The sequence below is a fragment of the Lathamus discolor genome, chromosome 1, assembly GCF_037157495.1.
Source record: "Lathamus discolor isolate bLatDis1 chromosome 1, bLatDis1.hap1, whole genome shotgun sequence".
Taxonomy (NCBI): Eukaryota; Metazoa; Chordata; class Aves; order Psittaciformes; family Psittacidae; genus Lathamus; species Lathamus discolor.
The window spans coordinates 52,421,129-52,435,799 of record NC_088884.1 but is presented as its reverse complement, the minus strand read 5'-3'; the positions used below and the strand labels follow the sequence as shown (position 1 = coordinate 52,435,799).

At 36.2% G+C, this 14,671-nt stretch overlaps 1 protein-coding gene across 4 annotated transcripts in view; it reads right to left on the bottom strand.

Moving 5' to 3' along the window:
* Positions 1-6,355: 6,355 nt before the first annotated feature.
* Positions 6,356-14,671, bottom strand: part of APAF1 (apoptotic peptidase activating factor 1) — a 32,206-nt gene continuing 23,890 nt past the window's right edge. For all 4 annotated transcript variants that reach the window (XM_065670988.1, XM_065671004.1, XM_065671012.1 and 1 more), the window contains 7 exons: positions 14,069-14,194; positions 13,590-13,715; positions 11,856-11,975; positions 10,610-10,735; positions 9,729-9,854; positions 9,151-9,297; positions 6,356-7,980 (listed from right to left, as the gene is read on the bottom strand). In XM_065670988.1, the coding sequence (XP_065527060.1) occupies positions 7,837-7,980; positions 9,151-9,297; positions 9,729-9,854; positions 10,610-10,735; positions 11,856-11,975; positions 13,590-13,715; positions 14,069-14,194 (915 nt within the window). In that variant the 3' untranslated portion in view covers positions 6,356-7,836. The remainder of the gene's footprint in view (positions 7,981-9,150; positions 9,298-9,728; positions 9,855-10,609; positions 10,736-11,855; positions 11,976-13,589; positions 13,716-14,068; positions 14,195-14,671) is intronic.

The following is a 14,671-nucleotide window of genomic DNA, read 5'->3' as shown; positions in this document are numbered from 1 at the left end:
TCATAAAGGTTTGCTTTTCAAGAATGTCTCCACTGATCCAAAGCCAAATGTGTGGGTGTTTTCCATCTCGCTGTAGTTGATTTAACTTGTAAAAAGGAGACTTAACTTCCTTTCTATAGTTTCTTTCAATTACATAAACATTCCTGTGAGGAACTCAGTAAGAATTTGTGACAGATTTGGAGCTGCCTGGTGATAATTTATGAGTACTTTATGTTAGCCTGATTACTGAAATGTTTGTTATACGGCTTCGCTTGTTTAACGTAGCAGAATCTGTTGGGAAAAAACAACTCTGAAAAGGAAAGATAGATTAAGGTACCCAGTTCTTAGGGGAAAATGCCAGAATTATTTGAATATCCTATTCAAAATAGACTCTAAAACTGGCTTAGAAGAAGAAAAAGCAAAGTAGCAAAGTCCAAGAATCTGCAAGAGCAGAATTTGTATTTCAAATGGAAAGCAAAAGGTGCCTAACTGTTAAAAATAAGTAGTTTCTGTCAGTCACTATACAACCATTGCAGTTACACCTTTAACATGCCATTGCTACTGGAATATCTGTGCTACTGATCTCTGATTGCAGCCACTTAAATTGTCTCTTCTTCCTCTGGGGGGGAATTTTTGCAGTCCTCCTGTTTGGACCAAGTCCTTGAGTTACAATACCCACTTGAGCTGTTCCCGCTTTGAAGTTTTGACTGTGTTTCCAATTTTTCCCTTCAAGGAATCTCAGCCGCCATGAAACAACTTAGAAATAGGAAAAAATATCTCAGTCTGGCCATTTCAATAGGGAAATCCACTTTCTTAGAACTCAAATGTTGCACAGAACACATTCAAAACAGAAGACACCCAAGCTCAAAGCTGCTCACTAATCTCAACATCCAAACTTTGTTTTTGTGAGAATGAAGAGTATATCAAAGTTAAGACCACTTTTATTTTCTGCTAAGTTCTCAGAGTATTCACTGTGATCAAATTCTCATTTGCCAGGTAGATTCCTGCTTAACAAAATGAACACATGGACAGATACACATTATTATCTTAAAATGGTTTCTAGCCCATGACAGAACTCAAATAAGGAGCAAAGTAAGTGATGCAAACTGGAGGTACAAGCTGTGTGAGCACTGTGGTTTAGTTTTTGAAAAGTAGATCTAATTTGTATGAAAACTGAAACATATATATAGGAAAATCTTTTTTAGATATGATCTTTATTCCCTAGACTCACATTTTAGCATTAAAAAAGCAAATATAATGCAAAATACACTTGCGTAACAGCTTGTTGGAGATCATTATTTTTTTCACTAATACACACTGAAGAAACCGAAGAGATCCAGAACACAAATTGAGAAAATGCTTCACTCCACAAGGCCACTGAATAAAAGAAAGGATAGTGAAGTACAACTTTGTTCCAGCAAATCTTCCCCCAACATTGCCAATACTAGAACCCTGAACAGTGGAAAACCCTTTTGAAAGCAGGTAGGCAATAGTAACAAAGGACTAAATATGAGATGTAATAAGGGGTAAAGCAGCTTGAGAAACTGCAAAGTGTAAAAAGCTGCAGAGTTAGCAGAAGTTTAAAAGCAAAAATAGACCATAATTTCAAGGAACAGACTTTTTTCCATGTCTACCAAAACTGATATTTTAACCCTTTAAACAAAGATATTTTTTGAAAAAAAAGGAGATAAACCAATCAAATTAGCTTTTAGCTTGTTGCCATCTACTGCACTTAACATATTTTTAACCAAATTTAAATGCTCGAGACAAACTGTGAAGAAAATTACAGGCCTCACGTAGTTCAATGGAATTGTACCTGTCTCTGGCAGGTATTCATTTGCAATCTTGCAGTGAAAAACACTCTTCTTCCACAGATTCAATTTGGCCACTTAACCATCCTTCTTTCGAACGAAAATGTACTCAAGATCTACCTCAATCCCAGAGCCTCAGACTGTGAAAAAAAAACCAGTTGCTGAGTCAGAGCAGCAATTTAATAGCTGCGTCCTTGAGACTGTAGAAAGAAAAAAGATTAGTATCTGCTCTATAATTTTTAGAGTGGACAAAAGCCACAACTGTTTGGCTTTGAGAAATTGAGAATGCAACTTCTGCATGATGTTAAAAATATCTATATAAATATTTTGAAAACTCACACACACTCAGGTGACCTTTTTTCATGCTATTGTTAAACATGTATTCAAATAAAGGTAAAAATTAACCAACATTTAATATGTTAAACTCCTTGAAACTCTTACTCCTCACATTTCCCAGTTCTCAAGTTCAAGTCACATATTGATGAGACCCCTTCAACACATTTCCTCCAATCTCTCATTTGTACACAGCAGGAAATATAAAATGTGTAATTACTATATAGTAATGAATATAAGTAAACTCCACAGCACCTTGTAAGAAAACATGCAAATACACTGCAAAAATTAGGAGCTACCAACTTGTGCAAATCTACACTATTGTCCAGACGCTGAGTGCTCAACACCAAGACACGACTACTGGCTTCAGAGTGGATTCTTTAAATTGAAATGTTTGATTTGTATTTACAGACAGATTTCCCCTGGCTTACACCTGTCTGTTCACTCATCTATTCTCTACCAAAAAAAATAAAAAATCCAACCAATGAACTAACCGAAAAACAAGACCAAAACAAAACAAAAACCCCACAAAAACAAAACAAAAAAAGGAACAAAACCCCACACCACAAATGAAACACCTGTTAAAAAGACAAAACTCAAAGCGTCTCCAAATCTTGCATTAAAAATATGCCACTCTTCTCATGCACTGTTGCAGCACTGCTAAAACAAAAGCATATTTTTCAGTGTTTCCTTAATCTTTTCTTCCTACACTACTTCTGCCAAGGGGCTTATAAACAACATCCAATACTCATCATAGTATTAAAAGATGAATTTAAATGGCTCTAAATGGGAAGTGCAGAAAGAAACATCCTTGTCATTGTGTCTCTTGGACTGGAAAACTTGCTTTCAAAACACTGCAAGACTATTTCTTAGCACTGGAGTAAGAGTTTGAACCAGCAGGCTACAATGGCTTAGCACACATAAACATGAATATTAACTCTAGTGAGGAAGAGAAGTATGGGCCAGTTATCGCATTCTTTGGAGACAAATAATATGATTTTCAGAACTACAGGAAATCCCTGTTCTCATGTGCTTTCTCGTACTGGCTAAGTATATAAATGAAATTTGCTATACAAATAGTACAGAACAATTAAAAGGGTCTACTGCTTTAGAAAAGAGAGAAATGTAAAATACAATTTTTAAAAAGCATTTTAAATATTAAGCAGACTTTGTGTTAGAAATGCATTAGAAATTACATACTTTATCTAAGTAGCATCATATCTACTCCTACATAGCTCGATTGGGTAAACTTGTCTCTGCTTCATTTTGTGTCATTTTAAACACCATGACTTTCAAAATTCATGTAGTTCATATGCTGAGAACCTGAACAAAGCTAAAAAATGAAATAATTAAAAAGGAAAAAAATAAATTGAAAGAAGTAGATACAAGATGAAAAATATTACATAAACAGAGTCTAATTGTGGTATCCTGAGTACTCAGATGATCCCTCTTGAGTACAGAACAAGAATCTGCTGTAGCCTGAAGGACCTGAATCTAACCATTCTCAGAGCACTTGTCATGCATACAGTGTGTGGTTTGTTAAATGGAAACAAGCACATGAAGCTAATTTGTTCTGCAAACAGTCAGACCCCAAGAGAGAAAAGAAAATGCCTATTGAAACACTTACAGATACTTTCTGAATAAACACACACAGCACTTAGTTCAGCTGGTCCGACTATCACACAATTGTGCTATATCATGCAGACAAATGAGACAAGAAGTGCCAAAATTGTTGGTCACACATGCAGACTGAAAATATTACTCCTTTATATTCACTGGATCTTCTGGGATGCACCTTAACAGCCACAAAAAAAAGACTAGTCTTAACTTAATATCTCATTGCATATTGGTAAAGCCAGCAATTGTGTCCCATTGCTAGTTTGAAAGAGCAAGGTGAAATTGAGCACAAAAATCACACTAGTGTTCCAAGTATCTGGCACACTCCCTGTTCCCCCAACACTAAGGTTCATTTGGCTTCTGCTCTTGAAATCACAACAGAAGTGATGCATCCCAAGTACTCAGAGCTTTTGGGCATCATCATCACTGTCTATGAGCCCAAATAAATTTGTTTCCTTACAGTAGGTAGGGAAGGAAAGCAAAATGTGGACATATATACCCGGTGTGTGTTGTCAGAGGGAAATACCAGAAAGCATCCCTCAGCTGCAAGGCTGACCTTTGCACTCCTTGGCATTGCCACCGCATCTCTTCTTGCTATGTAGGAAAAAGGCAACCAAACGGTTGGATACCGGGTTCATATTCTACTGGCAGCTGCAAGAACATACCTAAATTTTTGATGTCCTGCTGGTAGCCTGGATTTACTGGCTTCCTGAAGATGGGGTAGAGTGGCCTCCCTGCAATATTTTGTTCTAGGAGGGCAGAAGAAACCACCCAAGTCAGACTGCTTTCTCAGCCTGTCTTTCCCCCTGAAACTTGTAAAGCCATCAACTTCTGTAAAACACCTTGGGAAAGCAGAGATAAGGGGACAGAATCTGCAATAGCTAGATACAACCTGAGGAACTGGGTCCCACACAGAGACTTCACTAAATAAAAAAAACTGAGGGGGGTCAACAATTTGCAGAGCATTCTGTAACACAGAGTTTAACTGCATCATTTTCTAACGGAGACAGAATAATTTTGGGGTGGAAGATGTTCCTCTACTGCCAACAGGTTAACCAGTTCCAGTACCTACACACTCCATCACAACAAGAGATCTATAAACCTTTACATGGAAAAACCTCAGGCAGTAAGTGCATTTCCAGTTGCAGTTCCATTTCAAATTACTGTGTAAGATAAGAGAGGGGGAAGGGGAATGGCGTAGTTAAAAGGATTAGTACAATTCAAGGCAATATAAAGCATCCTCTTGAGCAGCTGTGTCACATATGGATACAATTCCTTGTTATTAGACAAAAGAGAGAAAAGATTTGTGAAGGCACTGCAGGTCTACTTGCCAAAGTGAAGAGACTCAAAACTTCTTCAGAAGCTGATAGGCATCATGAATAGGAAATGTACCTAAAAATTGTTTACACAAAAGCATATTATAATTTCAGTTAAAGAACTAGATAAAATTAGCAACGCTCATTAGCTAAATTCTAACGCAGGCTGATTCAATTTGATCTGGCATTACAAGAGACAATGGAAGCACTAATGGTGCATCTACATAAAAACTGCTTCTGGCCAAACTTTCGTTTCCTTCAAAATACATTTAACATCAAAGGGAACAACTAAATCAGATGACACAGCAGGACTTATTACGGTAAACTGCCTTAACCTTCTTCAATATTTTAGATTAAAGAAGTGGTGGCCTTGGTTGGCCCCTATTTTAACAATTTTCCATTTAAATTGTCATCGTATCTTGCAAATCTTCAAGCTCTTCAGACTCTCTCATCCCTATTTCTCTTCTTCCACCTCAGCTAAAAAAGTCCTACAGCCAACTCCATATATTTGCACATGAACACAACCATCCTGACTCTATTAACACCACCTTCTATGGAGCACTCCTCAGTTTCATCAATTAGAGCTGCTGCGCTGTTTTTCTTGCAGAGTAATTGAAGAATTCACTATTTATCTCACACTTCTTCAAGCTTTGTGCTATTTGCTTCTTACTCACTTCAAAATTGAAATTGCCTATGAACTCTGCTTCTCTACCATTCACTTTCTTCATTAAAATATGATCAGTTTTTCCTGTCATCAGAATTTCATTAGCATTGTCACAAAAGGCAACTATCAGCTCTGATTCCTAACATCAAACATCTATCCTTATCTTTCTCCCAGTTGGGTCTCTAAGTTCAGACCAACATGGTCCCATGCAATAAGAACAGCACAGCCTATGCAGTCAAGGGACATTGGCAGTGAGGAGATTCCTGCTCCTTGAATATGCAGCTATTCAGAGGGGGATGATAAGGTCTCTACAAACCAGACAGAAGCAACTCTGTCCTGAAAATTGCAGGACATATTCCAAGACTTCAGTGTCCCTTTGGTGGTTTATACTTCCATCCTTACATTTAATACTGTTGGTTTCCTGTCAAAGTACTTTTGATGTGGTTTGTAAAACAGCATTATGTTTAAATTGAAAATAAAACCACAATAGAAGATTATTTAAATAACAGCACTCCCCCTCCCTCTTACCCTTTAAGCAAAAAAACCCCAAATCAAACAAAAAGCCCCAAACAAAAAAAAAAAAAAAAAAAAACAAAAAAAAAAAGCCCATACAGATACTCAAGAATTCAAATTCATTCACAGCTTTGGCCAGTACTGCCTGGATTATCTTTATTGAATGCTGTACATACTCAGAATACAAAACATCATATTTTTTTCGATTGAATTCCTTCTCTTTAGATTTCTGGCAGCAGTACTTTGATTACACTGACCCGTATTAAATAGCACCTTAGAAATGGTGGAATTTCAAGTTAAAAGAAGAGGAAACGAAACAATTGTCAAAATCAGGAAGGTACCAAGAAAGTATATTAAATCTTTTGAAATGAACACACACACACACACACACAAAAATACCATAGAACTGAGAACTTCATTATTCAGTATCAGTCGAGACACTTATAATGTACTTTTTACAATCAAGTACTTAGATGGAGTGTTCTACTGCCAAGTATAAAAATATGAAAATCATTATATTAATCCTTGTGCAGTTACTCATAACAGTTGAGAGGCAATTTGCTAGAATAAAACTGGGTATCTAAGAAAAACTGTTATCTAATTATTCACAAAAGATATGTCAGGTATAATTAGTACAAAACATTTCTACCCCATATTGAATCTATAAATAGACTATAAAAATTACAATTAAAAAAATAATAATAATCACATATTACCAGGCGAGAGATCCTTGTGCATAGAATCCCATGTAAACAAAGTTGAGGAAAGTAAAATGTATCCATTGTATAAACTGAATGCAAATTCCAAAAGGAAAAACAACTAAAATTCACATAGTCTTATATTTTTCAATATATACCTTTTAAATATTTTCCATTCTTAGTTTAGCTGGTTAGCTGTATCCATCTTTTGACTGGAAATATGGTACAATCTCTTCCACTTCAATTGCAAAATCCTTTCAGATTTTGCCTTGAGAAAACAAGAGTCAAGATGTTCTCCTTAATAGGAATAGCCCATATGTGTTACAATGCATTTTATCTTCACAAGGTTAGAAGCATGAAGGCTCTTATTGCAAGTGGGAAGCACTATAAATCAGCTACTTGATTTGTTCTGAACATCAAGCACCAAGATAACTAGTTTCATTTTTCAAATGAAGGATGTCCCTGATTCTTTCCATTCTGTACTAAATGAAAATCCTTGTATCACAGTAAAAAAAAATTTTTTGCATCTTACATGGCTCTGTTCAGGGCTAGAGAACATTCAGCCATTAGTCATAGCACAAAGCAACATTTCAAAGTATTAAATTCCTATTATTTCCTCACTGTTATTAATTTTAACTGATTTGAATAAATCTTAATATAATTTCCTCACAAAGTTTGAAGCAACATACTTAATATGCAAATCAAAATTTAAGGATTATAATAATGCTTAATAAAACCACAATTACATGCAAGTTCATTTGAAAAAACATGCATAAATGTACATAAATATACATGAAGACAACATGAATAGAACAATGAAATATAATTCACAGCTTAATGAGTATCAAACATTTAGCACAATTTTGTTTCCAATAAAAAAATCTTTGCAGTGTTCAGTACATTAATCACATCTTCTGTAATACATAAAGAATACCAAGATTATCAACAGTCACATACACTTTGAAATCAGGGGACACATGTAATGATTTGAGGTTTGTTCCATTTGTGTAGAAGGTCTGTAAGGATTCTCCAGTGTTTACATTCCACCACTATATAAAAAAAAAAAAAACCCAAAAAAACAAACAAAAAACAAAAACAAACACACTTTCAGCTTGTTGAAGGATGCTTAGGATAAATTCTATCAACTGGGCTTAGCATGGCAAGCCCAGATGACTGCTTTTCCCAAAAAGGTAGAATTAGAAATTAAATGCAAGCAATCTTCAGTAGAAAACGTTTAGGACCAGTCAGTAGAGGTGTAAGACTTTCAGATAAACTTCAAAAAGACTGAAGCTGTTCAATTTCAAGAAAGCATACAAAACAAATTCAGGTACTGGCTCCTGCCTCACCACAAAATGAAAACAATACACTTAAACTGTACATGTCCAAAATTTAAAAGATTATGCATTTTTAGATAACCAAATGAACAAATGAAACAGACTGCCAGACAATATAACTGAAACTATGGTTAGATTAAGGAACTTGGCTGGATTCACAAGAGGATCAATCATGTACACATTTGAAACCATTTACAATTTTGTTAGCAAGACAGACTTTTTTTCAAGTGATATCTGATTTTTTTTTTTATTTTTTTTTAGGATCTCCAGTAAGCACCAATAACAAAGATGCAGAGAAACCTTCCACCATCAGTTTACTCCATGAATATAGACTGAAATCTGAAATTTCAGATTTCTTGGAAAAAACGTAAACCAATGCAAAATAGAACCAAACACAATCCAGCACAAAGCTTTTACTTCGCTGTTCCAATGCCCTCTATTCTTGCAAAATTTGAGTGCAGTAGCAAAATATCGAAACAGATTACCTTCAGCTTTGATCATCTATAAAAGCAGGTGGTCTTCTTAGTTCACTCACCTCATGAAATCTGTAACACTACAGCTGTGTGCATAATATAGATTTACAAGTACACAGCGATAATAATATAAAAATAACATAAAAATCTGAAGCTAATAAGAATTGAATATACGAGTTCAAAACCACACTCCAAGTCTAAGTCTAAATTTGTATGAGACCTTCTCAGGGCTGTTTCAGATTTCAGAAGAAAAAGTGAAAAGAGCTTAACAGTCATGAAAACAGAACAGCTTTGTGTTAAGTAAAACATCTCAGGTTTCTTTCTTTAAATTAGTCTGCATTTTCATTTAGAATTATCAAAATATTGCCATTTAATTAGGCATGTTCGGATATTTTATTATTTAAAGGCTTACCTTAAGATAGCCTCCAGAGGACACAAGTATTTTACTGTCAGGTGAAAATGAGAGGTCTGTTACCCAACCACCGTGTGTTGGTTCTCCTTCGTCTACAGTAACTGGGGAGCAGGAGTGAACTAATGCACCTGTTAACATGTCCCAGATCTAAAAGAGAGGGAAGATTATGGGTATAAGTAAACCTAAGGGTGAAGAAGGGGGGAAATTTCAAGTAAGGAAAGCTGAAATGTATTTTTTTTTTGTATTAGAGAACAAAACCATTGCAAATAAGCACTCTACTTGAAGTGACAAAATGACCAAAAGAAATGAATTCTCCTCTTAGAACTGTAATGTATATGGAGGATTTGATCATGCATGCAATTCACAGTAGAATTATTGGTAAATTACGTGAATCATTTCCTCAGCATTCACAGAGCATAAATCAGTACGGTTACAAACTAGTATCTCATATGGCAAACTTTGCTATTTTTGACTCCCCAATGTTCACCGCAATGCTAACAAATCAGACAAACTATGAAAACTTTTCTGTCTGAACTATCAACTGAATTGCAAAATAAACAGCAAGACTGAAGCAATACCCTTATTTCTCCTTTGTCATCTCCAGTGGCCAATAATTTGTTATTACAAGAGAAAGTACAGCACCGCACACAGGCTTCATGACCTTTCAGCTCATGAAGAACAGATGGACTTTGAAAGCTCCATATCTAAATGAAAAATATTACAGAAAAGTGAAAAAGATAGTTCAAAACCATTAGCATTCAATTGTACTTAAGATTTTTTATATGTGCATACATGTGTATGCATTTATGTATTATATTGTAGTCTTTTTATCATCTGAATCACACAAGAAGGCATTTACTACCAATTACTGAGCCACACGCAAGTGTATTTTTTAACCTTGGAATATACTCTTTAATCAAACTGAGTCATTTACAAGAAAGTTTCAAGCTGTTCATAGGAAAAGAATTCATCAATCAGTTTAAAGATAGATTTTAGAAAATATAACAGGACACTTAAAAACTCTAATGGGGCAGCCCCAGAATATCAAACAGCTCACTTTTTGCACCTTGCTTCCAAACAGGAATACCAGAACCTATGGACAGCACTTTCACTGGAAGTTCCAGAAATTTTTCTTAGTTTAGGTTTCCAAATTAAGAATGTTACACTATTAGTAAACCAATACAGAGAACTAAACAAAGTGTTCTCCACAAACTTGTGCACTAAATGTGCATTTTATCTGTACAGAAGTCACCAGCACAGCCTTAAGTTATATCCAAGATGAATACTGAAATGACAGTAATAGCGTTAGAAACATGTTCACAGATGCAGGAAATTTAATACTAAAATTACAACAGGATAGCTTAAATAATCACTAATCACCTCAGAATAAAAGCAAATACAACATATATTTCAGGACAAATAAACCATCATTTTTATCTGTGTACAGAAAGTAACCAACCTTTGCAGTTTTGTCAGCAGAAGTAGATGAAAATTTACTACCATCAGGTGAAACAGCACAGGAAAGAACAGTACCTCCATGGCAAGCAAAATCTTTTTCTGTGTTTCCAGTAGTGATATTCCAAACCTAACAAATATACAGGAAAACAGGTTACTTCTATAACACTGTAAAAAGGTTAACATACCTGCATCTTACACAAGAATACATAAGAGATAAACTCAACTACATAGCTCCAATATGGCCAACCTTATGAAGTTCAACCATGACAAGTGCAATGTCCTACACCTGGATCGAAGCAATCCCAGGCACAGCTACAGGTTGGGCAGAGAAGAGATTCAGAGCAGCCCTGCAGAGAAGGACTTGGGGGTGCTGGCCGATGAGAAAATGAACATGAGCCGGCAGTGTGCGCTCGCAGCCCAGAAAGCCAACCGTATCCTGGGCTGCATCAAAAGGAGCATGACCAGCAGGTCGAAGGAGGTGATCCTGCCCCTCTACTCTGCTCTTGTGAGACCTCACCTGGAGTATTGTGTGCAGTTCTGGTGTCCTCAACATAAAAAGGACATGGAACTGCTGGAACGAGTCCAGAGGAGGGCCACGAGGATGATCAGGGACTGGAGCACCTCCCGTATGAAGACGGGCTGAGGAAGTTGGGGCTGTTCAGCCTGGAGAAGAGAAGGCTGCGTGGGGACCTAATAGCAGCCTTCCAGTACCTGAAGGGGACCTATAGGGATGCTGGGGAGGGACTCTTCGTCAGGGACTGTAGTGACAGGACAAGGGGTAACGGGTTAAAACTTAAACAGGGGAAGTTTAGATTGGATATAAGGAGGAAATTCTTTCCTGTTAGGGTGGTGAGACACTGGAATCGGTTGCCCAGGGAGGTTGTGAGTGCTCCATCCCTGGCGGTGTTCAAGGCCAGGTTGGATGAAGCCTTGTGTGGGATGGTTTAGTGTGAGGTGTCCCTGTCCATGGCAGGGGGGTTGGAACTAGATGATCTTGAGGTCCTTTCCAACCCTAACTATTCTATGATTCTATAAATATTTTGTTGTACTTATTGGTATAGTTAAAATAAAAGACTCTAAGCCTTACCAGAAACAGAAAATGCAAAACTGTGTCTTAAAAAGCCACCTCAGGCTTTAGAATCAATTCAGTAAGATGTGTGGCAACACAAAGTGCAAAAATACCAAATGTTAGAAAAGACGGTGAAATGTATTGCATGTGATTTGTCAATTCACAGCCTTTTATTTACCTTAACGGTTCCATCAAATGACCAAGAAAGGAGTTTTGAATTTTCCAGAAGTCTAAAATCCTTGATTGCTTCCTTGTGCCCTCTTAGAAACACACATTCATCCAACTGCCAATTCCATACCTAATCATAAAGACAGAATACTTTAAAAAAAATCCCCAAAATTTTAATGGCAAAGATGAGAAGAATTAACTAATTGACTTTAAAGTCACAGGAATAATAAAAATTTTTTATGGAGGCAGCAACTAATTAAAAGGTTAGATATTGAAGATATCCATAGGAGAGATGCTGAAGATTGAATATTAAATACTATGCCATACTCAATCTATGAGAAAGTTCCCTATAATAAACACAATCTGATTCTCAAAGTGAATTTGATGCTTAAAATTTACTGGCAATTTAAAAATGAATAGCAAACCAATAATTTTCTAGGCATCCCAGAAGTTTGGGGTTTTAAACCTTTGATTATGGCAACAGACTTCCATCATCTGGCAAACCTCATATATTCCATACTTAAATTACCTTTATTCTATATTTGTAAAGCATACTTTTAATGAAATGCCATTTTTGCTTTGCATTTTTATAATAAATTGTCACATTTTAATTCAACCATTCACTGAAAACTGAATAAGTTCTTAAAATTTATTTTACAGAAGCTATTAAGCATCAATTTAAATTCCAATGATTTTATAGTTTTCAAATTAATGGGTTTTCTGTATCAAAGTTCAGAAAGCAGAGGTGTTCAGACAATGCTGGAGGTTTAACTCAGGCGCTGTCCACTAGAGGGAGCGGATGACCCACAGGAAAAGCAACCTGAAAAGAAGGATCCCAAAGCCGATAAACTGATGAGCCGTCTGTAGTTGCTTAATTGACCACAGCGAGGGCACCTACGCTAGCTTCAGATCGGATGCTGCTTAAGTTGCATGTATATCAGCAAGTAGCTAAAACACTGATGTTGGAACAGATTTGGTGAGCAAAACGGTGCAGAGAACCAGCACCCACATGTGTTTTGGAGGCTTCACTTAAAACAGCTCAAATTTGGCTGTGCGCACCAAATACTCATTAGCATCTGGAGCATGTGCTCTAGGTTTAGCAATTCTTTCAGTATGCCTATAACTGCTCAGAAGTGCAAACTAAAGCACAGTACGTATGAATGATCAGAACATTCATTTCAGAAGTGCATCCCAGAGGTGAGCTAAAATGTTAATATAGACACACCAGAATGCTTCACTGGTGCCTATCTAGCCTGCTGAGAGGCAGAGCTGATTGAGACTGCATTAGTGCAACCACTCTGTTTCTAGCTAGTATCTGTATTCAGCACTGGACGGGACTAGGTGGACACAATAACCTGCTCACAAACAGGTCTTCATACCTCCTTCAGTGTAAGCAAGCCCAGTGAGAGACCTACCATGTATAGCCAAGTTCTGGGTCTCAACCCAGATCCTTTACTCATGCAACCAGAACAGTGTTGAGTAACCTTTGAAAACTAATGTTCCTTTCCCCATCTTACAGGAGTTGGTGTCTTTCTGTCATCCACAGCATTAAAAATAGATATTGTGTAATACTCATTATCACGGAAAGGATAAATAGAGGATACAGTTTCTACAATCTCTTGCTGCAAGATGAGGCAATAGAGAATACAGTAGTCATTTGCTAACTTTACATTATCTATAGTGGACAAGATGTTTTTAAATAAATTGTAAATTATAACTTTATCTTCTTAAATATTTTCCAAACCTGTATAACTGAATCATGAGCACTTGAAATGAGAGTCTGATAATCAGATGTAAATTGACAACACTGCACTGATGTCTTGTAGGCCTCCCGGGACTTCAGAACTTTCCCATCCAACAACTGTAATACCTTTAGAATGAAGAATGAAATAATTATATTTATTCTACATACTTGAGGAAAAGGAAGAAAACAACATCAAATTATTTTTTAAGTAACACAGGATTGTGAAGATGTGATTCTCAGTCAATGGTCTGGAACAATAAAAAGTTTATATTAGCTTAGTCCTTGGTAAAATTAAATGCAGAGCTACATTATTAGCACTACCTTTAAATTACTGTCATTTATACTTCAAAGTTTTTACACTTGTGAGTGATGTCTTATGTTGAAGACTATTATTGTACAGTTATTTAAGTGATATTTCTTTAAAAAAGAAAAAGCACCAAGAAGGGTGTTCTTTTTAAAATCAATTTAGGATGTAATACCTTTATTGTTCCACTCTCCTGTCCAAAAGCTGCAAATTTAAGATCTTCACTTAAGCAACAGCAGGAAATGGGGGATTCTTGAGCTTCTGTCTGCATAACAACACTGTCTGTATTTCCATTGATAAGCTGCAAAATAGGAAGTTATTACAATATCTTTAAATTCAAACTTAATTAAAATATAGAGCTAAGAATATTAGAGAGAACAGTGTGCCAGTTTCAAGCTTTGAATTATAAAGACCAGTTATTTTCATAAACCAATTGCTTTGAAGGTTAGTGCAACTATCTTCATAGAATGCTCTCTGAACTGGAGAAGTTTGCAAGAGGAAATTCATCTCAATATTAGAAGGCTTTCTAAAGTTTGTCTGACTAGAGGAAACAAAATACTACTCCCAAATTTCAAAAGCCATATAGGGAGCTCCACACTCAAATTTATTTACCTTGCCAAATGGAGCATAAAATCCTTTAAGTGCATCCTCTAAGCATGACTTTAAATTTACTATCGCATGTAATACACCAAAACTCAACTCAGTATCACTCTCAAATCAGTTCTCAATGGGGGGAAGGAGGGAGAAGAGAGAAGTCTTTAGAACACAATGATTTCCA